Genomic DNA, 23,357 nt, shown 5'->3' on the forward strand with positions numbered 1-23,357 from the left:
TACAGGAACTCTCTTTGTCTTCCAGACATAATTTCTTGTGTGGGTTTTAGACGTTGTACACGTTTTCTCCTAGTATATGCATTTTCTCTCTCTTGCTCTCTCTCATATTTTACTGGAAAAAGAAAAAGCTCTCTAATTTTGAAGTTGTTTCTCCCTCTTTTCATGGTCAAAGCTGTGTGTGAAGACTGTTACATCACATCGTGGTCTATTTTCTTCCATTGGCTTTGTGACCATGCGTTTGCATTTAAATTTAGCCCATTGTCTTTCTGTGCTGTCCAGGTAGAAATCCACCTTCCTTTCCCTCTGTGAGGTGACCCCACTTCCTCCCCCATCTACTGACCCACCTGGCCCTCTTTTGCTACATTTATTTATTTATTTATTTATTTATTTATTTATTTGGGGGGAGGCATTTTTATCCTGTGTCAAATCCCCTAGATAGGATTGCTCCTGCACAAATACTATGTGCACGTGCCTTTAAGACCGGCCTCCTAGTCTAACATCCAGACAGGACAAGACCTCTTCTTTGCTCTTTGTCTTTGTTTTTCATGAGTCATTACTGTTCCATGTAAGGTTTTTCAATCACTTGTCAAGAGTTTTGCTCGTGGTGATTTACTGTCTGCAGCAGAGCATCCCCCGAAATCCAGCATGACGCAATGAACACATACTTCCTGCACCTGGTCTGCTGTGGCTGGATGCCCCTTTGCATCCTATTAGCCTCCCCATCGGGAACACCTGGCCCCTGAGCTCACAGGGACAGGGGATGGGGCTGGGTCAGCACATGGGCTCCGGATGCCCCCCCACCCCGGAAGGAAGGACGCATATCACCTCTGCTCCCAGTCCACTGCCCAGCGCTGGCCGCCAAGCCACAAGCTGATGGTGGGAGCTGGGAAGCACGTGGCTGTTTGCAAAGCCCTAACCTGTGCCACGTCAAGTTCATCAAAAATCGCCACGTGTTCAACTCACCCAGTTGTACCCATTAAATGCGTGCATGCGGCTCTTGATATGTCAACCATACCTCAATAAAGTGGTTTTAAAAAAAATAGCTAAGCCTGTAGGATTTTCTGTGTAGGTGGTTTTACCAGCTACAAGTAATGAGGTCAGCGGAATACTACATCCTGGTGGCACAGAAAAACTCTCGATATCATGAGAAGCAGACAAACAAATCCAAAGCAAAAGTATTCTTTTTGCCAGTTCAAATATGAAGATGGAAGAAGCTTCATGTCTGTATCCAGATCATCACACAAGCCAACAGAGATATGAAATAACAAAGCCGGAAGATTCATTTGAAAACCTGTGCCTCCACCACGTAAACCATCACTACAGAATATATGTGGGGTCAACTGCTGTGTTTGCTCCTAACTCCCCTGTCCTCTGGTTAGCAAGCCCCGCGACCGGCCCCCTGCAGAAGTTTGGACTGCAAACAGGACAACACGCTGCATGAGGTGTTTTCAGTAAACATGGGAGATTTCACTTTGAAATTCCAGTTTTCTGAACATGTTCTCCTTATAAAAGACACTTCCTGGAAAGCTGTGGTAGAGATTGAGTGCTGGCTGAAGTTTCTAGCCTGCCAGGGCCGGCACACGTGGGGTCTGACGGGCACTGCCCACCGCCACCGTCTGTGCTTCTGTGGGGTGCCTGTCCAGCACCGAGCACTGGCTGTTAACGACCGGTGTGGGCTGGGGGCGGTGTGTTGAGAACGGGGTGAGGTTGGAACGTCCTGGCTTACACAGACGTAGCCACAGTTCTTAGAGCCAACGGGATGCTGGTGTGTCCCATGAATGTCCGATCAGTTTGTAGAGGACACCATTTCCCCAGACTTTACATTCGTGGGGTTCTAACTCTAATACCAGAAATAGGCTGAGGTCGTTGAGGGACACTGTCATTTACCCTTTCTGCTACCACCAAGAAGTCACTTGCCTCTTTATTTTCCACCCGATCATTTGCAAAACTGCGACAAGTGTGCTTCGTGGGTGAGGCGCAGATGAGCTAATGCATGTGGAATACCACATGGGACACGTGTTGGGAAGTGGCAACCCGAGTGTACTACCATTGCTTTGGCATTCTAGCTGGGACGTGAAGTAGCCCTGAGGTCAATGTCGATAATTCTTCAAGATTCGTCATTTGCTCTTCAGGAAACACACTTACACACCGTTGCGTGCTGGGTACGTAGTCACACGAGGCTGGAGGTGAGGACTCGGGTACCCAAGATGATGAGCCACGATGCCAGAGCCTCGGGTCTTCATCATGACACAAGTGACAAGTGGTTTGCCCCTCAACCTCATGCCCTGAGTTCAGATGTGTAGGAGTTAGAGGTTCATTTTGGTCCCTTTCCTAAAATTCTCCCAATCTGTAGGGTTTGGTCAGATCTGCTGCTTAGTGCACTGGATAAGGTGGGAGGAATATGTAGGAATCAGATTGTGTCCCGGCCCTTCTTAGTGGGGTGGCCAAGCTTCCTGGTGGCCAACATGTGTCTCTGTTCCTGTATGGGGGAAGGGAACAGTGGCTCAGCCTGCCTCACCGGGGGCCAGATGCAAAGGAGAAAGGTCATTTGAAAATGATGTAAAAGCTGTTGCAAGCTTTGCAAGGACTGTGATCCAGCTGTAAGAAGTGATTCCCCTAATAGCCTTGTAAAACAAAGTAAACCCTCGAGTGGCCCCTGAGTGAGGCTGGTTCTGCCTCCAAGACACCCCTGCCACCGTGCTTTGTTGTTGCTCGCCCCCAACAAGGATGTGCTGCATGCATCCTCGTGGAGTCTGTGGCTGCTGTTCTCAGCATCCACCTGCGTTTGGATTAGAGAGAGACGCGCCCCCACGTGTGCAGCGAGTCAGTGTCATCACGGAAGGGACTGGAGGAAGAGAAAAACTTGTCCTCTGGCCCCAAAGCTCAGGGCCCTCATGCAGAGGAGGAAATTTGGGGAAAAGAGGAAATGAGTCAAATGCAATCCCGATTGGGGGTGAGGTGGGCCTGAGAAAGAACTTGAGAGTCTGAAATAAATAAATAAAGTGACCTTTGTTTTTCCAAGAGGAGATTGGCACAGTTGGATATGTTGCCTGAAAATCTGTATAGTGTTTGAATATGATTATGAAATGCTCAATTAAAAATTGCACCAATATCATACAAACCTGCTCATGAGTTAGGCACATTTAGGGTGTGGGCTGCTACAGCGGGCACCCCCTATTTATAATCCCATCACCTGTTGTTTCTGTCTCGAGCATAGCAGAGTGGTTGGGAGCATGGACACTGGAGCCCAGCTGCGTGAGTTCAAGCCCTGGTTTCACCACCTACCTGCTCTGTGACCTCGGCAATTGAACTCTGCCTCAGTTTCCCCATGATAAGGGAAGTCACAGCAGTTCCACCCTGGTGAGGACACAACAAGTCTGCACGTGGAAAGCCCTCAGCACAGGGACTGGCACAAGGTTTATCCATATTGTGTTATAAACTTATGCACTGCTTAGAGATCCCCAGTGATGTATATAAAAATCACTGATTGAATTCTTCTTATAATTTTTACTTAATCAGAAAGAAAAGATCTTATGGCAACACCATTATACAAATAAAAGAGTGGGAATCAGAACATCCCCAAAGTAATGACCTAAAAGTAATAATAGCCATCCTAGTTGCTTATAGAAAATCACTTTTAATTTTTATTAGGTCAGCCAAAATCAGTCCCTTGGTTTTCTAAACTGTTCAGCCAGAGCCCAGACATTTGAATTTAGAACCAACTTCCGTTCTTGATTGCAGTCTAAGACTATTTTGTGATAACAGAACTCTGATTTTCCAGAAAGATCCCCGCTCCCTGCTTTCTCAACACTTAGCTATTTTGTGCCGTAACATTGCCCGGTGTTTCCTTGCAAACAAAAAATGTGTGTGCTGGGACTGTCCCCTGCATATCACCGGCAAATATGGGGAGGTGGGATGATGGTGTGTAGCTCTGAATCCTTCACCTTTACCCTGTTATGCAGAGCACACTGCCAATGGACTGTAAATGCTCAGAGCTCTTACTTTAATGAGACCCCAGCGCTCAGCAGAGGGTTGGGGGTAGGAAGGCAGGGGTCAGGGGAAATGCAGGGGTAAGAGCCTGCGGGGAGCCAGAGGAGACCAGGGGTATTGGAGGGACTGCAATTCCAGGAGCAGTAGAGCCCAGACATGGGGGCGAATGCTGACGTCTGGTGGATTCAGAAATGCACGGGCTTTCCAGAACTTGCCTCTGTCATGGATGCTGTATTTCACCTCCAGACCTGCCAGAAAGTGTGATTTATGAAAATACCCTTCACTTTTTAAGACAGTGCATCAAGACAGCGTGAGATAGGAGAGAAGTTCATCACCCCCACTGATTGACAAGGCTCAGGACCCTTCGCCGTCCTCGGGAGTCAGGCTGGCAAAGTGCCTCAGGTGTGGCTTGGGTGTCGGGTGAGTGTCTGGAGACCTCAGGGGGGCTGGTCTCCCTCACCCTTCTCTTCTTTCCAGCAGCATGCAGTCTAATTATGGCCAGGAGGTGAGGGTGCCATGCCTCCCATATCTACCACCCTGGCACCTCATTAGCACCTCATTAGCAGCCAGTGCACAAAACAATAAAAATTGTGTTCTCAGGGCAAATGCAAGGAGGTTCAAGCTTACTTACTATAAGGTGTGTGGATATTAAGAGTTCTCTGGCATTTGGAGGCCCAACAGGGCCATAGGGGCAAACAGCCCATATTAAGACTCCATGGGGTGGTTGTCTGGGTGGCGGAGCAGCTGAGCAGGCATTGCTGTGCTGGGGAGCCGTGTGCAGGGCTTCACTGCAGTGACTCATCACGATGGTCCCACGAAACAGAAACTCCGGGGGGCGGGGAGCGTTCCTCACGTGCACAGAACCCTAGATCACGCCAGGATACATGAGCGTGCGACAGAGCAGACAGGCTCTGCAATGCACAAGCTAGCCCTTGGGGGTGCCTTTTCTGTTCCTTTCATGACTTGGGGTAACCTTCGATCATATTGGGTTGGTGACGCCCATTTGTGAGCTGTGTCCTCGGTAGGAAAACCTACTTTGGATTTGTAACAGCCAACCACAACTGTCTTCATGGATGCCAGTTGCCACCAATGATGACCTGCCGTTCACAGGGTGCAAGCGGCCCCCTCCTGACCTAAAGACAGGTAGAAACGTCTCTTCGCCCGGAGTCCGGTGACCCCAGATCCAGGGACTCAGGTGTGCCTGCCTCCACCCATCGTCGTGGGGAGTTTAGAGAATTGGAACCCAAATCGTACTATTTTAACATTTGAATTTTTCTGGAAAATATTCTCAAGAGTCCCGATGATTTCAAAGTCTCATTAGCTTTATTTATTTAATGTTGCATAATTTCCTGCAGTTTGGGAGTCCCTGTGCCAGCCGTGTTGTGTGGCAAGAGCTTTCTGTGTCATTACAAGTCATACCGCTTGGAGAGGTGGCTCAGAGACAAAGGGCCACCATAAATCGCAAAGACACGTGTGCCTCCTGAAACTGGAAACTGTCTCGAGAGTAAAAGCATACGTTGCCTTAGTTGCCTGTGAAAGTCTTGGTGTTCATTCTTGATGTGATTTTTCCAGAACAGCCCAGTTTGGGATTATTTTGTCAGATGCACGTAGCTCCTGCCAGCAGGCCACAGAGCAGAACACAGCGGACGCCCCTGTTTTGACAGGTGAATGCCCAGGGACGGTTCCTGTCACATTTTCCAGTGACATTCTTGGTCTCCCTTGCATCTTTGGAGCTCCTTTCAGTGGCCTTGTTGTTGCTGTTGTCTGTGTGAGAGAGTACTCTTCCACGCGGCGCTGTACGGCGGGACTGGGTGGACGGTGCAGCTGCTTACGGAGGGTCCTGACATCAAGCAGACCCCTGGCCGGAGGTGGGTCCCCTCCACTCCCGTGGGGCGAAGCTGCAGAGGTGAGGGATCCTTACCAGCAGACCTGCCTTCTGTGGGACAAAAGGCACGAGGAGTGCAGAGTGAGCGTCTCACCTCGCAGGCAGCCGTCAGCTCTGCTGATTCCCAACGGCCCTCCTGGGGAGAGGACGACCCCGGCCTGTGCCACCCAACTACCCCCCAAATCCAAGTACATCCCTCCTCATCTGAGGCTCCAGGTCCCCTGGGCCTGCTTCCTAAATCAAGGCACTGTGGCAACAAAGACAGCTTCTGGCATCGGGGCGTGTGGAACAGGTGGGTGGCCACGAGTCAGGGTGAGGGGAGTCCCGGTCCCTGGAAAGGAGGGCGCAGTGAGGACTGAGCCACCAAGAGCAAGCAGGTGGACGGAAACACCAGCGGGCGCTGTGGGGAAGATGTTGATCCTCATCCTTTTCAAAATGTGTTCCAAGGTGAGGAGAAATATGGTGCCCTAAGGAAGGTCCAGTGTGTAGGGGATGACGGTGGCCAGGATTCCGACCTGGGAGGTCACGCTGGGTAAGGAAATGCCACATTTCCTGCCGATCACTCAGCACAGACCAGATGCAGAGCGGGGCACCTGGTGGCTCAGCAGCTGAGAGTCTGCCCTCAACTCAGGTCGTGACCCCAGGGTCCTGGGATCAAGTCCCGCATCGGGCTCCCTGCGTGGAGCCTGATTCCCTCTGTCTGTGTCTCTGCCTCTCTCTCCATGTCTCTCATGAATAAATAAATAAAATCTTAAAAAAAAAAAAAAAAAAAAACAGATACAGAGCGATCCTATAAGAAGGCCAGGGCTGCTGAGACCTAGACAGTTAACATCACCTGTTCATGCCCATGGAGCCAGGTCCACGGGAGAAAGATTTACGTGAGTGAAGATAGGCCAGTGTGTGGAGCGCCCGGTGAGTTTGCCTGTGATACCAGGGACAGAGCTGTGCTGGCAGGACTTCTCTAGAACCCATTACGTAGGCAGCTGGATTTACCTCGTAAGTCAAAGACGCTGAAGGAGTGGCAGTTTTGTGCTAAACAAATCCTTTAGCCATGAAAATGGAATATGGTGTCCTTGGCTTGGCCTGTTGATGAGCTCTCTTTGCATTCTCTGTCTAGCAGAAGTGGCAACGATAGACTGCCCGTCATCTGGAGGGACAGGGACCGTGAGTGAGCAGGTGTCTGTCTCACTGAGGAAGGTCCGCCAGGGTTGAGGAGGGGACCAGGGGAGAACTGGGTAGATCCAATGCACATCAGCTCAGGGTTTAAATGAACCGTGGTAAATAAGGAACGGTGGGCCCGGAGCCCTCTGTTATAAAGAGGGTGCAGAGGGACGACGGAGGGGGTCAGTGACCTCAGCGCATCCCATGTCCAGTGGGAGAAGGCCGGGCTGGGCAGCATTGTGTGCAGTCGGTGGTCAGTATCTTGTTCTCCTTCTCTTGCACATGCAGCCTTTCTCCTTGTTTGTGAGAGCCGGCCTGGCCTTGGGCTCAATACTGCACTTACTCTGAGTACTGTGTGACTCTGAGCACATTACTTGACCTCTCTGTGTCTGCTTATTCATCTGAAAGTTGGGGTTGATTGTAGCAAAGCCTACCTGCTGGGCTTTCAGGGAGGGTTTAATGCGTGTGTTCAAACCCTGTCCTGAGAACAATGCCTGACACACAGCTGCCATGCCTGCCTTTAATAAGTACATCTAACTATCACTTACTGTGTTCTAGTGCCGCTAATGAAACCCACGGGGACCCGGCTGCTTAAGCAGAAGTAGAAGTATTAATGGAATCCCCCCCCCCCAAGATTTTTTTTGAAATGATTATCTGAAATAATTTAAATTTTTAGCACAAATTTTTTTTTTCTATGCTTGCTTCTTCCAGGAAAAGACCATGTGTCTCAGAAGAGATTCAGTAATTGCTAGAGCTGTCTTTAAAGTGTAAAGGAAAGAGATGCTTATGTTTTGCAAGCATCAGAAATATCCATGAGCCATGCCTTTGGTGCTGCCAGTGGCTCAAGGATGTTTTATGATAATATTAAGTAAAGTAGCTCCAGTGTAATTCCTACTGAATATTATCCAAGTTTATATAAAATTGATGCTGTCTTTGACATTCTAAGATGTTCACAAATTTAAGAGAAAATATCTGAGTACATTTATTACCAGTCATTGGGAAAATAGTAGAGGCTCTAGTAGAGAATAGGTTATGTAAGATTTCTCAATGGAAAATTCTAGTATGTTCCAGCAAGTGAACAATCCTTCCTGAGTGAAGTGGCTTTGTATCCTGAGCAATATTCTGGAACTCCACCCTGGTAAGACCCAATGCCATAGGAAAGCAGGTCAGTGGTCCTGCCAGGACGGGGAGCTAGACTCTGGCCAAAAGTGCTCATTCATTCATTCACCCCTGCCTCCACCCCTAGGCTCCTGGGTGCAGCCCTGTGCGTCTCCCTCACCTGGTCTCACCTGGTATCTCCAGCAACCCGCTGGAGCTCTGTTGGGTGGTAGGCACTGAATAAATCTTTGGGAAATACAGGTTACTTTCTTGGGAGTTTATTATAGCCAAACTGTATTTAAGAACAGACTTGTTTGGTATTAATGGCAGAGATTGCTAAAGTATAAAGCCAAGAAGAGTTTTTAAAGTTCCGATTTCATTATATATCATGGGAGCATCACACACACCATGGGTGCTTTTCTGGCTCACCGGGCACCTGTGCACTGCCAGCCGGAGCACTCCTGACATGCCCTTGCCTGTCCCCGCCTGCTCCCCAGTCCCTCTCTTGGGGCAGTGCTAAGACAGTATGTCACTGGCTCTGCCATCACCAGGCTGTGCTCACCACCCGGCATCTCGGCATCTCACCACTGCACAACGGGCCAGTTCCTTGTTACCCCTCTCCAAAGGCTCACCCCTGCAACAGGTGTCAGTGTGCTTGGGACTCAGGCACAGAGCTAGGCACTGGGAGAGCAGGTCACTCAAGAGCCAGTGGCCATGTCCCCTCCCTCCTCTCTCCCCAGTGGACCCTCTCCATGTCTGTCATTGGACCCCATGATGTGAGAGCCCCAAGCACCATCTCCAGCAGCCTCCTCCAGCTCTGTGTGCTGCATTTCTGATACACATCCCAAATCCAGCCACCTCCAAGGGACTCAGGATCTGATCCTGGAAACCTATTTCCTCCTGGATCAGAAACCCAGAGTGTCCCAGGCCTCCTTGGTCACATGACGGATTCTTCTCCAATTGGCCACCGTCTCACACTTGACCAGCCACCCACCTCCCAAGTGGACCTATCCCAAAAGGACACCTGACTCGATTTGCCACCCACAGGAGAGGTCCAGATGCTGCAGGATGATGGTAGAGGATCTATCACCCTTACCTCTGCAGTGGGAGGGCTTATGTCCCCCAAGCATATATTGAAGTCATGGCCACCCCTTCCCTCACCTGTGAATGTGTCCTCCTTTGGATGAAGGATCTTAGCAGATGTAAAGTTAAGATGAGGTCATCCTGGGTTAGGATAGGCCCTAATGCAGTGGTCAGTGTCCTGGTAAGAAGAGGGAAGTTTGGAAACAGAGACCCGCTGGGAGAAGGCCATGTGAACATGAAGGCAGAGATCGGGGTGATGTGTCTGCAAGCTAGGGGTTGCTGGCAATGGCCAACAGACCACCAGAATCTGGGGGAGGCCTGGCAAAAATTCTCCCCTAAAGCTCCCAGAAACAGCCCTGCTGGCACCTCAATCCCGGACTTCTGGCCTCCAGAACTGTGAGAAATAGATTTCTGTTGATCTCAGCCCCCTGGTCTGGCATTCTGTTAAAGGAGCCCCAGGAACTAATGTATCTCCTGTCCCAGCCTCCTCTCTCTCTCTGTCCTCCCAGGAATACCTGGACGCACACCTTCTAATTTGTCCTTTGAGTCCACCCTCTGAACACCTCCTCCAGGAAGTCTTCCCTGCCTGTCTAGCCCCGAGGCCAAGGTAGATGCACCCATGTGCACTCACCCAGCATGCTCCCTGCTTGACCTAGAGTGGGGAATGTCAGAGGATACTGTGGTTGTGGAGACGTGGTTGTCACCACTGGCACGGGGCAACTATTGGCATCTGGTGGGCTGAGGCCAGGGACGCTGCCGAGCATCCCAGGGCACAGGACAGGCTCCACAGCCACAAACGGTCCAGCCCCAGATGTTGGGAGCACCGCATCAGTTTGCCCCTTCCCCTTCTGCTCTCCTAGCTCCTTGGCGCTCCCCCTCCCTGCCTTGGCTGGTGCTGGGCAGACTCCCAGGCAGGCGAGGGGTCTCCCAGTATCCACTGACCACCCCCCAAATGGGCCCATTGTGGCCTGGGGCTTCCCTGACTCAGCCAGGAGGGCTTCCCTCAGGGTTCCTCTTAGGTTCTGTCAGCGGCCACTTCACTAAAGGGACCCTATATACATGCACGCACACACACTCAGATATCCACGTGTGCACACACGCATGCACACACACACACTCATATTCACGTGTGAGCACATACATGCACACACACTCCTATCCACATGCATGCACACACACTCATATCCATGTGTGAGCACATGCATACACACACTCATATCCACATGTGAGCACATGCACACATACTGTCATATCCACATGTGAGCACATTCATACACACACACACTCAGATATCTACATGTGCCCACATACATGCACACACTCCGATATCCACATGTGCACACATGCATGCACACACACACTCATATCCACATTTGAGCACATGCATGGACATGCATGCCAACATGCATTCTCACACACACATTCTCAGACCCCTGCTAAGTGCTGCAGAATCAAATCAGCACATTCCTGCTCCCAGCTTCTCTTTTTTGCCTCACTGGATGGGATCCTGTTGAAGTCCCTCCCTTGCTGGCCAGCAGCTCAGTGTAACTGTTTTGATTTGGAAACATTTCTTTGAAGCTGCCTCACCTGTTGTAAGGTCTTATCTGTTCTCTAGAACTTTGTAAGCTGATCTGCTTTGCAGGTTAGGCCTTAGGCGAAATCTCGGCTGCCTTTCCAGGTAGACCTCCTTTCAGAGATCTGGCGAGCACGCCTTCTCCTCTCCACGGCCCTGGCACTTCCTCTGTTCTGGGTCTCCTCTTCCATGTTAGGGAGGGAGGCTGAGCAAACAGCACACATTAGAAACTCCTTTTGGAGGGGTTAGGGATGGTGAGCACTTGTAAACTAACAATTAAACTTTCAAAGACTTTGAAAACAAGTAGCCGCTCTGTAATTCAGCCCAGGAAATGAGGGAAAGAACCCCAAAACTTCACATGAGAGTCTGGAAACTCTGTTTTTAAAAGAGCAGAAGCCTATAATTCATGGACGAATGAAATGCAGAAATGCCACGGAAGTAGGTTTGCAAAGAAAAATAAAGTAGTAAGAAGAAAAATCTAATCAAGGGAGAATATAGAATGAGTGTATTTATCTCAACCTGTTAAAATAGACGTTATTGAAAAAGCTGGGAAATGAGCCACATAAATGTCAACTACTGGATTTGCCCAAAGACGTTCTGTGACAGAATAAACCAAGTCATAATATACACAAAAAACAGAAAGAATATGTGTCTGTGTGTGTGTGTGTGTGTGTGTGTGTGTGTGTGTGTTTTCAAGAGGCCAGAATGAAGCTAACTTGGTCAAAAGGTGAGATTGTCTGTGATAGTTCCAAAACCTAAAAGCCCCATTTACTGTGTCCACCCGTGCCTGGCGCTATGCCAAGCATCTTATCTTACGTGTTTTAATACATTAAGTCCTTATAAAAACCCAGGGCATATCACGTTCTTCTTATGCTTATTTTACAGATAAGGAAAGCAAGATTCAGAGAGGTTAAGTAACTCACCCAAGGTCACACAGCCAGGAAGTGTTGGAGCAGGGATTTGAAGCCAAGTCTGTTGAGTTCTGCACCCTCACCCTAGCACACATGTGCACACACACACACACACACACACACAGGCCCTGTGCCCCAAATTCACCAGTGTCTTTTCCATTGTTCTCTGAATACAGCCAGCTGTTTCAGCTTCTGCTCCGGGACCCCTTATGCTTGCCACCACAACCTGGTGAGCACCTGCCACCCACATGTCAAGGCTCAGCTCAAGTGTCATCGGACACAAGCCTTTCTTGATGCAAAGACAACCGGCGCTACTCCCCCCCCCCACCCCACAGTAGAGCCCATCCTCCCCTCCAACCTGTGTGAGGACCAGAATCATTTCCACCTTAGAAAGCTCTGCAGTCCCAGTAGCCAGCAGTTCCTAAGTTGGGAAGACTTATCGCAATCCTTTGATAAACAAATAGGAAACCAAAGGACCTCCTCTTTGCCCCATGCCCTCTTTATTCCATATGCCAGCCATTCTCAAAGGGGGTGATCTGACCCCTGAGGAGACATTTGACAATGTCTGGAGACCATCTGGTTGTCATAACTCTAGTGGGGCAGGTTGCGCTGTATCTAGTAGGTGGAGACCAACAACACGGCATAATATCCTAAAGTTCACAGGATGCCACCCACAGAGAAGGAACTGGCCCATGATGCTGAGGACTGAGGCTGGGAAGCTCTGATGTGCACCTTCTGTCCCTGCAGCCCATGCCATGATGGCTCGAAGCTCCTACAGGCAGGGACCACTATCCCTTTGTCTTTCTAGACCCTGTACCCGACATAATGAATGAATGAATGAATGAATGAATGAATGAATGAATGAATGAATGAAATTCACCATGTGCATTGAGGCCATGGAAGCCATTGAAGGGACTGACATGTGGATCTGAGTTTGGAGTCGTGTAGAAAAGTGTAGACATGTGTAGCTGTATAGAATTTTTCATGTTGGATTATTGTGATTGGCCCCTCCACACAAAAGTCAAACCGAAGTACTAACTAATGGTTTTTGGTTTTGTTACACACAGCCCTAGAGAACTAGTCTCATTAGCCCCGCGGTGCATCAGCGTTACGGTGAGAATTTTTAAGGGCATTAGGGGAAAAGCCTCCGGTTGCTCTTACCTGTACATGTACCGTGTGGGCCTCAGGAGAGAGAGGGTGTTTACTTATCTGAACTAACGATTACACGAAGCTATCACAGCGGGTTGAGTAAATTGTCACATCCAGATCTGTTCACATTAAATACAAGTAGAGGTGTTTTAGGAGAAACAAGATTTATTCCAGGAAACCCTCCAGGAGAGACTCTGGTTATTAGTTACATGGAACCAGAGAAGGAAGAAATACGAATGTCACGACAATAAGGACCGTTTTTCAGTCATTGTAATGCAATTTACGTTTTTCAAAGTGCTTCCAAGTTCAGCATCTCATCTGATGCTCATAATGATGCTGGGCAGGGAATCCTGTCCCCACTTAAGAGAGGGCAACACAGCGGGTCAGAGCAGTTGAGCCAAAGGTTTCCCCACAGTCCGTGTTCCAGGGGACGGACGGCACCTGGAGGGAAGACCGGGAGCCGGCCCCACAGCAGAATGACCTTGAACATCAAGGGCCCGGGGGAACATGGAGCATCCCCACTTCTTGATGCAGTGGGCACCTCAGGAGCATCTTAGCAAAACCAGCTCAGCCACCTTGGCTGGGCCAGGCAACGTAAGTGGTACATTTCAAGCTCCGTGTTCCCCTGGGTGATATTGAAACAGCCTATCAAGAAGGGGACAGGCAATCTGTGAAGAGAGATCTGTTAGCTATAAATTAAAACTCCAGAGACACCAGATGAGGAGAAAGGTCTTCGTGGGCAGTTGAGGACAGCGAGGGCACAGAGACCTGGCGGGGTTACAATAGGCTCTGTCTCCTGGTTGCTGAATTGACTGAGTGCTGGGGCTTGATGTTCATAATGTTTCCTGGGAAGAAAGGGAAACAAAGAGTGGTCTGTTCATTTGGGGTTTTGTCCGTTGTGTTTTGTAATAGTTGGGACTTTCAGAAAGAACAGGCAAAGTGTATGTTCACGCCAAAAACAACAGAATATTCCAAGATTATGGTGAGTTTGTGTTTGCCTGTCTGTTTTCAGTTCAGAATTGTCAAACCATACCACAGACTTTTGGGGTTAGAGACAGGACTGATAGAGATGGCTAGGATTTGCATTTTAGGCGAAAGAATAAAGCTTGATATTTGTTCCTATTTGATGTAGAAATTGATGCTGGTATCCCTGCAAAGATGTGTTTGCTTGTTTAATCAAGCAACTTTAGACTGATCTCAAGCCATCAGGATGATCATTATAAATGTATTAGCTTCCCATGGTCCCTTTATATCAAATGTGACTATGCCGCGTAAGCAATGGAGGAAGTTATAAAATTCAAACTAGGAGTCGCATGCTGGAGAGGCCTGGGGAGGTTTCTGGAAGTCAGTGAGTGGCAATCTCCCGCCTTCTTCTCTTTCATCCTTCCTTTAGCACCACTTTTGGTGTGAAGCGAGCAGCAGATTAGATGAGGTGGCACTGCCCCCCATCAGCAGATAAGCCCAGCCAGAAAGATGTCCAGAGAGGGCAGGCCCAGCGGCAACTCTGGATTTCTGGCTCCTTCCCTGGGCATTGGTCTGAGTCTCCAGTGTTAAAACACCAAATGTTGAACCAGATGTTCTGAATTTAAGAACACGAAACACTCTTTCATTCCTGGTTTCTGGCGATTGAGCACCATTTTACCCTTGAATGACAAGGCCGGTACGACGGCCTTCCCCCCAGAATCGTCAGTGGATTATCCGACACCACTAAGATGGGGTAGGCCTTGCCTGCCTATAGTCACACAGGCCCAGTGGCCACTGTCCTGGATGCCCGTCCAAGGGAGCACCAGTCAGGCTGCTGGTGGTGAGGCCCAGTTCCAGTTCAGGTCACCTTGCGACACAGATGACACAGGTGTGCCCCAACAGAACTGTTAGGTGTCGAAAGGCAGAGGGCCTGTTCACAGAGACTTGTTAGTGGAGGAGATGGTTGGAGACGGTGTGTGCAGCTTGCAGGCGGGTAGATGTCAACGAACTCCTCCACTCCACCTGCAACATGCATGCATGAGATGCTCAGAAAGACATGCAGGTCTCCCAGGAGGGGCCCAAGGAAGTGAGTACCGGGGAGCGTGCAGGAGAGGCTCCGGGTGTTCCTGGTGACCAGGAGGCCTCGTGAAGGACCCTGAGGCTGGGTGGTGAGAGCCGTGCTGGCCCTTGCCGACCGAGGCTCCCTCCCGGCTGGAGCTCCTCTTTGTCTTCCATGTGTTCCTTCCCTCAGATGCCAAATAAACCTCATTCCCACTGCTTTCTGGAAAGGAGAGCGTAGCCTGAGACACAGTCATGTCAGTAGTGCCTGCAGGTTCCTTCTCCCTCATGATCTAGAGCTTTCTGCATCCATTCTGAGATGGTTTAGATGCTCTTGTCCACTGCAGATGCAGATGTCCCATCTTTTGGGTCAGGAACACCTGGTCCCGGTGCCCCGATCAGTCTCCCGGATTGTGTAAAGGACAACCAACCCTCATCTTTGCTCCCTCTTGGGACTCCAGACAGACTCCCTCCTCCTCAAAAATGCCCTCCCCGTCTTCTCATGAAGTGGCTCCCACGTGACATGAATGACAAGAAATTCACCCATTGGTCCTGAGCTTGACTTTTGAAATGTGCGTGTGAATAGCTGCACGGACACATCTAACTTTGAATCTCTGCCTCTTCGGTTGTGGGGGAGGCTGGAAGTCACAGGGAAGCATCCTCGGGGAGCGAGGAGGAATGGCCGTAGGAGCCCCCCCACCCAGGGACCCCGTCTACCTCTCCTGGGACAGCCGTGGGGAGCCGAGGACACAGAGCAGGTGCTTCCTGGGCCCAGGGATGAGGCGCCGGTGGAAGCCGGGCTGCACCCCTCCCGTCCCGACAGCTCGGCGGCCCTGCTCTGCTTGGCGCCCGTCTAGGGGGTTCTAACCTGGTGTTCCTTTCCCTCTCCCGCAGGGGCGGATCTGTAGAAAGGCCGGCAAATCCAAAAAGTCCTTCAGCCGCAAGGAAGCCGAAGCTACCTTTAAGAGTTTGGTGAAGACGCATGAAAAGTACGGCTGGGTCACCCCGCCCGTGTCTGATGGCTGATGTCCTCGACGTGCGGGAGACGCTCCAGCCACCTGTCCACACACACGAGTTCCCGACATCTCCTCCTCAACGCCGAGCATCCTCACCCTTTTCTACTCCAGCCGGAACTGAATCCTGAATGCCAAGGAGACGTTTAAGTTATTTATGAACAGATGTGTTTACAGGGAGAACGAGGGAGCGAACGCTGTTCGGGATTAGGTTTCGATGGTAAATGAGTGGCCATCTCAAAGTCACCTTAGAACCCATGTTGAGCTGGTGACGTTCCCCAGCCCGCCCGCCCCTCCGCCCGCCCCCTCACACCGCCCTTGGCTTCTTCCCAGACAGCAGCTCCGAAGAGCAGACAGGAGACCAGCGCCTGCTGCTCCACCCACTTCACGCCCATGGCACCGCTCACATTCGCTAGGAACGTCCTGCATCGCTGTGCTCTGTGTCTCTGTTTCTCTCCCTGGCAGGTCAGCGTAACTCGGAGACGTGTCCTTCCGTGGCCCCGTGTGACGACATGTAGACTTCATTCGTGCCCTGGCCTCTGGCTCCTGAAAAAAATTTCACATTGCCAGGTTCTAGCGACTTCAAACTACAACTGCCCACTGGGTGAAAACGTGCGCTCTCTGCTGACGCTGTGGTGTGCGGCTGTCCCCAGATAATCCGGTGCCCGGGGACAAAAGGCAGGGCCGCTGTGGCCGCCGTGGACATGCAGCCGTGCGGACGCGGGGCCAGCTCCCCGACGCGCCGGCAGTGGGACAGCCCCCTCGGTACTCTGAAACGCTCCTACGACACCGCATTCGTGTTCCTGTCTTCTCCCGGCTGGTCAACCCACCACCCAGAGCAAGAGACGATTTCCCATTCCCTGAAGTCAGCTGACTCATCCTATTCTACGTGCTAGTGACAGGGAATGCCAGAACTGCCAACGGATCCCAAGTGACGGTACGAGGACTTGCATGACCAGGTCTATTCCCTCACCCTCCTGTCACTTGTGTGTCCTGGGGGGGCCGGGCTGCGTGATGCGTGAGCACCCTCGCTGTGATATAAACTCCCCGTTATTCCATCTCCCACACTTTCATTTTTCTCTTCTGTTAAGTTACTTAGAACTTTCTAAGAAACTCCATGAAGTGAGGAAACACTGTTTATAATAATACGTGGGAAGAGGTAAAATGTTCATCCCAGGTGGAAAATCTTATTGGACACATTTTAAATAAAATCATGCATACCTGACACATGGCCTCAAGAATCCAGTCATTGGGGGCTATCCTGCCACTGAATACATCTAATCTGTTTTTAGAACTTAATATTCTGAAGGCCACGATGACATTGTACAACGAGGTACAAAACATGAGTCTTAGGAACCCATGGTCTTTGCAAAACTCCAGTGGATTAGCAGGGTCCCCAGAAGCCATCAGGGAGGCAATTAGAAGCTAACAGGAAGCATTAAGGGTTGATTGGGCCAGACTTGGGTGTTGCTAACTATATTTTCCCATTGCAAAGGAAAAGAAATATTTGCTGATTACATAAAATCCTTAGGGCAGTTTTGGCTAAGTCGCGGACCTGTTCACCTGTCCCAGGTTGTCAGAGGTCCCAGTGACCCAGCCTCAGAGGACAGGAGTCAGCTCCCAGCATGACCGACCATTCACCAAATCGACCCTTTTTTTGCTGCTTTTATTTTTAACCACTTTCTCCTGTGCCCCTAATACACACGCAGCTCTGTCCACCAGGACAGCAATGCGTTGAGGACGCATGGCTGCCCACTCACGTTCCTGCTGAGTAATTATAGTCACTAAATTCGATGACAAAGAACTGAAACCATTCTTTCATCCGATCCTCCCAAGTGGCACTCTCCGTCCTGAAACCTGACATTTTAGTGCATGGTCTTGGGCCCTCGGGCCACTTGTTGTCCTGGGATATTGGAAGAGTGAGTGTCAAAGATACAGGACAGAAGCAGCCTACTGGGGGAAGCTCCCGAGCTTATTTCTTTCTGGATGCTTCCCTCTTCTGATGTAAAACGTAAAGTAACTTTCTTTCTAGAGACATACGGATGTGTTTGAATAAACAGAGTATATACTGTGTAGATACACATAAAGTATACACCATGTGTATACCACAGGGAGTGTGTATCAGGAGCCTGCTGCTCCGTGCTGGCTGCCAGCTGATCGAAGACACGTCCACGGTTGGTTCTGGGTCTGCCACACTTGCATGTGGCCAGGAGTTTCGTGACCACCTGAGGGTGGGCTGGGTCACTGCCAACAGTGATGGGGGTGGGGGTGGGGGACATGTGGCCCAGTCTCAAGCCCTCCGCACACCCTGAATTTGATTTCTTTTGCTTGTGATTTCCATTAGGTTTGTTAAAAACTGAAAGTTGTAGAAGAAATATTCTTTAGTGAAAGAAATGCCATTTTTCACTTAAATTGATAAGACTTTCTCATTTGAAAAGCAGGGGAGAATAATTGAACACACAACTATTGCTTTGACCCTTCCTCGGAAGAACTACCTTTTCAGCAGCTGGAGGCATCGCAGGCAGACAGCGTTGGCCAAACAGTGGGGAGCCTGGCCATGGCCAAGGCCTGCTGACCCCGCCGACCTTGGGGCCCAGGGTGGGAGGGACGCTTGCTCCAGACCCAGCAAGTGGTTGGCTGGGGTCATCTTCCCACATGGGCCAAGAAAGCTGTCCCTCTTTAGACAGACAGCAGGGGGACGACTGGCCAGGAGTGCAGACATTATGTCCTCAGAGCCACAGAGCCAGAGGAAGGAAAGAGTCTAACCCCTGCCCACCCAGCGGGGTTCCCGGGTCCCCTCCAGTCGGTCTGGGGTGTCCCCCACACTGCAGGCCTCGGGCTGCTCAAGTTCCATGAGAACAGCAAGATGATTGGCCTAGCACCACACACATACACTCACACACACACACACACACACACACACACACACACACAGGCACATGAACAAGTGCCCCCAGAAGACTCACAGTCCCTAAAATCCATTACTCAGGAAAAAAAAGGCCCCAATTTTTTAGCTCCCAAGTTCACACCCTCTATCAAAATTCAACCTTATTTTTCGAGAGGGAAATCTAAAGCCTCGTGACAGAGACCCAGATAGAAGGGCAGGTGGCCTTATGTCCGTGTGTCTGTGTGACTCTGGCAGGTAACACCACCTGTTCAAGCCTCAGTTTCTTGGGCTGTAGCCTCCTATGGGATTACTGTGAGACCTGACCTAAGCCAGGAGGGAAAATGCTTGGGAATACCAGAAATTGTCACTTGAACTTTGTGCGTTGCTTTTCTAGTATGAGGAGCTTCACGTTAAACAACGGGTTTTATTTTTATTTTTTTTTTTTTTTTCAAATATTTTTTATTTATTTATTTATTTATGATAGTCACAGAGAGAGAGAGAGAGGCAGAGACACAGGCTGAGGAAGAAGCAGGCTCCATGCACCGGGAGCCTGATGTGGGATTCGATCCCGGGTCTCCAGGATCGCGCCCTGGGCCAAAGGCAGGCGCCAAACCGTTGCGCCACCCAGGGATCCCAAACAACGGGTTTTAATTAGAACACCTTTAAATAGTGGCTCTGATTGAGTAATTGCAATGATTCAAATAGAACTGACTTGTGATCACATACTGGTGTCCTGTCCCCAGTCCCCTGCCAGACTTATTGGCCATGTCTCCACGTGCCCAGACATAGGGAAGGGACAAGTTTTAGACATGCTCCTTCCCTAGAGATCTTAGGAGACAAGAATAACGTGCAGGAGCCACCAACAATGAGTTGAGACCAGAGACCGCTAAATGCTTCACTGCACTGTGGAAATTGTAGACCTTGTACGAGCCCAGAGGTTCACGGATTGGCAGCCAGGGTGGACTCCACAGAGAAGTCAGGGGTGAGCGATGGCTAAGCAAGAGGGAAGAGGGGCAGGTATAGAAGTGGGGGAGGGCCAGGGATGCCCTTGTAGAGAGCATGATGTTCCCCTAGAGAGGACGCCCAGGCAGTTCCTTGCCTCTCTCACCTGCAGGAGCCCTCTCTATAGATCTTTCAGTAGGCAAGACACGGGCTAACCTTAGAGCCTAACAGGGCGTGTGGGGCTGGCCCCTTCTCTAAATTAGATGTCTGTGTTTTATCTGAACCCTTCTAACAGCATGCAAAATTTCAATGGACTATGCTTTCTAAAGGGGCAAAATACTTCCTTCCCAACTGCATTGAGGGTTGACCACTGAATCTTGGAGGTCAACTTAGTCTACCTTCAGACACTCTGCAGGGGAGGAAACAAACCCAGATGGATTGAGTGGCTTTTCCAAAGTCAACCAGAGGGATGAGGCCAAGGCCACCATCTTGCTGGTGCTTTCCAATCCTCCATGATGCTTCCCATGGACCTTGAGGCAGTTCGCTTAGCCCACATTCAAGCACTCACTTTTGAGCTCACCATTGGGTTGCCTGTGAGCCACTGGCCTTCCCAGCTGGTTGAGAAACACCCAGAGTGATCCATTACACAAGAGAAGCAAGTTAGTGAGAAGGCAATTTGCTCTCCCAAGTGCTCTGGGGAGCTATGGCTTGGAGCTCAGCCCATGTGGCCATAGTCTTTCCCTCCAAAGACATTAATGTAACATACAGCTCCATTCCTTAGCTTTATGTTATGTTTTATCCTCTCTTTCTGATTTTTACCACCTCCAGTTTACATAGTACAGAGTTTCACTCAACCCTAGGATCCATCTGACCCACAGGATGTGGCCAATGACCTGGAAAGCCTAGACAAACACTGTTGACATCCAGGAAGGCTATAAGCAATGTTCCTTTGGTTCCAGAAAAAAAAACAAACACAGAAACGAAGTATGCTGGGCAAAGAGACATAATCAAGGCAGAGCACTTGAATAGAGTGTAGGTACAAAGGGAGGCAAGGTTTAATTTCAAGGTCATAGCAGGGCTGGACAAATGGCAGAGTGCACTGGGGGGAGTCAGGTTCCAAGGTCATCCTCTTGGGTCAGTAAGGCAGTATGTGTTGAGGGGATAAATACCTGCACAGCTTCCCCCTGCAGACTGACCTTGTTTCTCCTAGAGAATTAAAAAGAAAGGAAAAAAAAGAGGATGCTTCCTCATTTCTTCTACTGAAGGAAATTAAGTGGCTGTCTGTTTTGTAGACATGCAATCACTTTGTATCACTAGATCTGGTGATGTCAATAACTGAGCAACAATAGAGCCACTGCAGCTGAGTGTGCTTGGTTTTATTTCTGCTCACCTGCTCCACCAACATGACTTCATTCATGTACATTGTCCCCATTATGACCATAGTAGGATGCTGATCTACACATCTTGCGCTGCCTCAGACTTCCAGACAGAGCCTTTGGAGTATACTTTTTCTTTTTTAGATTTATTTATTTATTTATTCATGATAGACCTAGAGAGAGAGAGAGAGAGGCAGACACAGGAGGAGGGAGAAGCAGGCTCCATGCCGGGAATGCCGGGAGCCCGACGCAGGACTCGATCCCGGGACTCCGGGATCGCACCCTAGGCAAAAGGCAGGCGCTAAACCGCTGAGCCACCCAGGGATCCCCTGGAGTATACTTTTTCTAAAGTCGCCCAATTCTGTTGTCCTCAAAAGAAGCGGGAGGAAATAGGAAAGAAATGTTGACTTTCAGAAGAGGGTGAATGCATGAGTCAAATAATCTAGAGGCACTGTCCTCATGGGAAAAACAACGATTGAGAAAAGCAAGACTTTAAAAGTAAAATGTCTTTCCATGGGATGTTTGTTGAGTCCTTCCATGGTCTATGTTCAGTATTTGTTGGAATTTCTCTGGGTCTCCATATACATTATCCAGTGTAGTCCACTGCGGTGGGGGGGGGGGGGTGCATCACGTATGTGCTGCCCTCTGATCTTTTGTGCTTTGATTTGTTTGTGGTTTGCTAAATCAGAACTTTGAAGTGTGTCACTAGTGTTCTCTATAAAAATCAATGAAATGTAACTGAACCACATCTCATTGGGCATCGCTGTGATTTAGATTTCTCCTTCAGCTGCCATTTGCATTATAAAGATTGTCGAACATGTTTGCCAAAGAGTCCCATTAAGGTTGAAATTGTGTGCTTAGCTCACTACTCTAGCCTAAACTAATACTGAATTACAGAGAGACTTCTCTGAAAAACTGTTGTAGAGTAGTAATTCTAGAACATGACCGTTTTCACACACCCTAAATTCAATCTATTTAAAAGGTACTACAGCTAATTTTTCACACTAGAAGTTGGTTTCTAGTTTTTATTTTAAACTGTTTATCAGAGGAATTGCCCAGTCTTTGTGTGAATATTTTAAATCATTTTCCAATCAAGAGTACATTTTTCTCTTAAAATCTGAAACTGTTTTAGTATTGAGTAGGTGAGGGCTCTGGGATCACAGCCTTGAACCCACCCTCTGCCTCTTGTCGCACTCGGGTAAGGAAGTTAGCCTCCCAGACAATCACTTAATTTTTCTTACCTGCCACTTTCTTACCTAAACTTGGAAGTGGATATCTGCTCTTGAGGGTGGCTGTGGCAAGGCAGGCAGTATATGGGAAGCATGAAGCCCATGCCTGGCCTGAAACAGATACTCAATACATCACTTTAGAAATAACAGTGAGATTGATCTGGAATGATCCAGTCGACAGCTTGAGTTGCACGTTGGAATCCACTTGAGGTTGTTGGTTTCATCTCTTTGGAGCGAAGGCATGTTACATCCACCCTCAAGAAGGCATTGGCTCTGAATTTCTCTTGGGCAATGGAAATGAGTATGGGACCCATCACATACTCTCCCCAGAGCAGACTCAGCTCTGCTGGGTCCCAGAGTTGATGGCAGTGGCTTGGGTAGTCTCTGTCTAGGGACATAGTTTTCTTAAGGCAGAAGTTAGAGACCCAACAGGATTGCACTCAGACCTTGACACTAAGAATTTAAGGTGTGGTTTCTGAGTCAGTAGGTAGGGCCTGATCTAAAAGGACAAAATGGGGGCACCTGAGTGGCTCAGTTGGTTAAAAATCCAACTCTTGATTTCAGCTCAGGTCATGATCTCAGAGTCCTGGGATCGAGCCCCACATTGGGCTCCTTGCTCCATGCTCAGTGGGGAGTCTCCTTCTCCCCCTCTCCCGCCGCCCCCACTCTTACTTGCCACACCCTCTCTCTCTCTTAAAGAATTCCATTCCTGCCAGAATAAAGGCAACATGCTAATGAGGACAAGTTATTTTTCCTTAGACACGAGGAAATGGTGAGATACTGAGGTGGACATACACACAATCTATTTACCAAAATGGAGTCTTTTATTTATTAAACAGATGGTGCTTAGTCTGCTCAGCCTGCAAGTGTAGGGTCCTGGACAACCATGCAGGATTGGCCAGCACAGAGGCAACAGGGTCAGGATACAGTGTGTTTTGGAAATACAACTTTTTGTTGTTGTTGTTTAAATTTATCCCAGAGCAATTTTTAAAACGATTTTTGGGAGGGTCATGAAAGATTTTCTAATAAATCATTTTG

The 23,357-nt window shown here is 49.4% G+C and overlaps 1 protein-coding gene across 1 annotated transcript in view; it reads left to right on the plus strand.

Annotated features, from left to right (window-relative positions):
- The window catches only part of UBE2QL1 (ubiquitin conjugating enzyme E2 Q family like 1), a 40,826-nt gene extending 23,716 nt beyond the window's left edge, over positions 1 to 17,110 (plus strand). Inside the window, exon 3 of the mRNA XM_041731868.1 lies at positions 15,767 to 17,110. Within this exon, the coding sequence (XP_041587802.1) occupies positions 15,767 to 15,898 (132 nt within the window). The 3' untranslated portion in view covers positions 15,899 to 17,110. The remainder of the gene's footprint in view (positions 1 to 15,766) is intronic.
- The last annotated feature ends 6,247 nt before the right edge of the window (positions 17,111 to 23,357 follow it).

The sequence above is a fragment of the Vulpes lagopus genome, chromosome 17 (assembly GCF_018345385.1).
Source record: "Vulpes lagopus strain Blue_001 chromosome 17, ASM1834538v1, whole genome shotgun sequence".
Lineage (NCBI taxonomy): Eukaryota > Metazoa > Chordata > Mammalia > Carnivora > Canidae > Vulpes > Vulpes lagopus.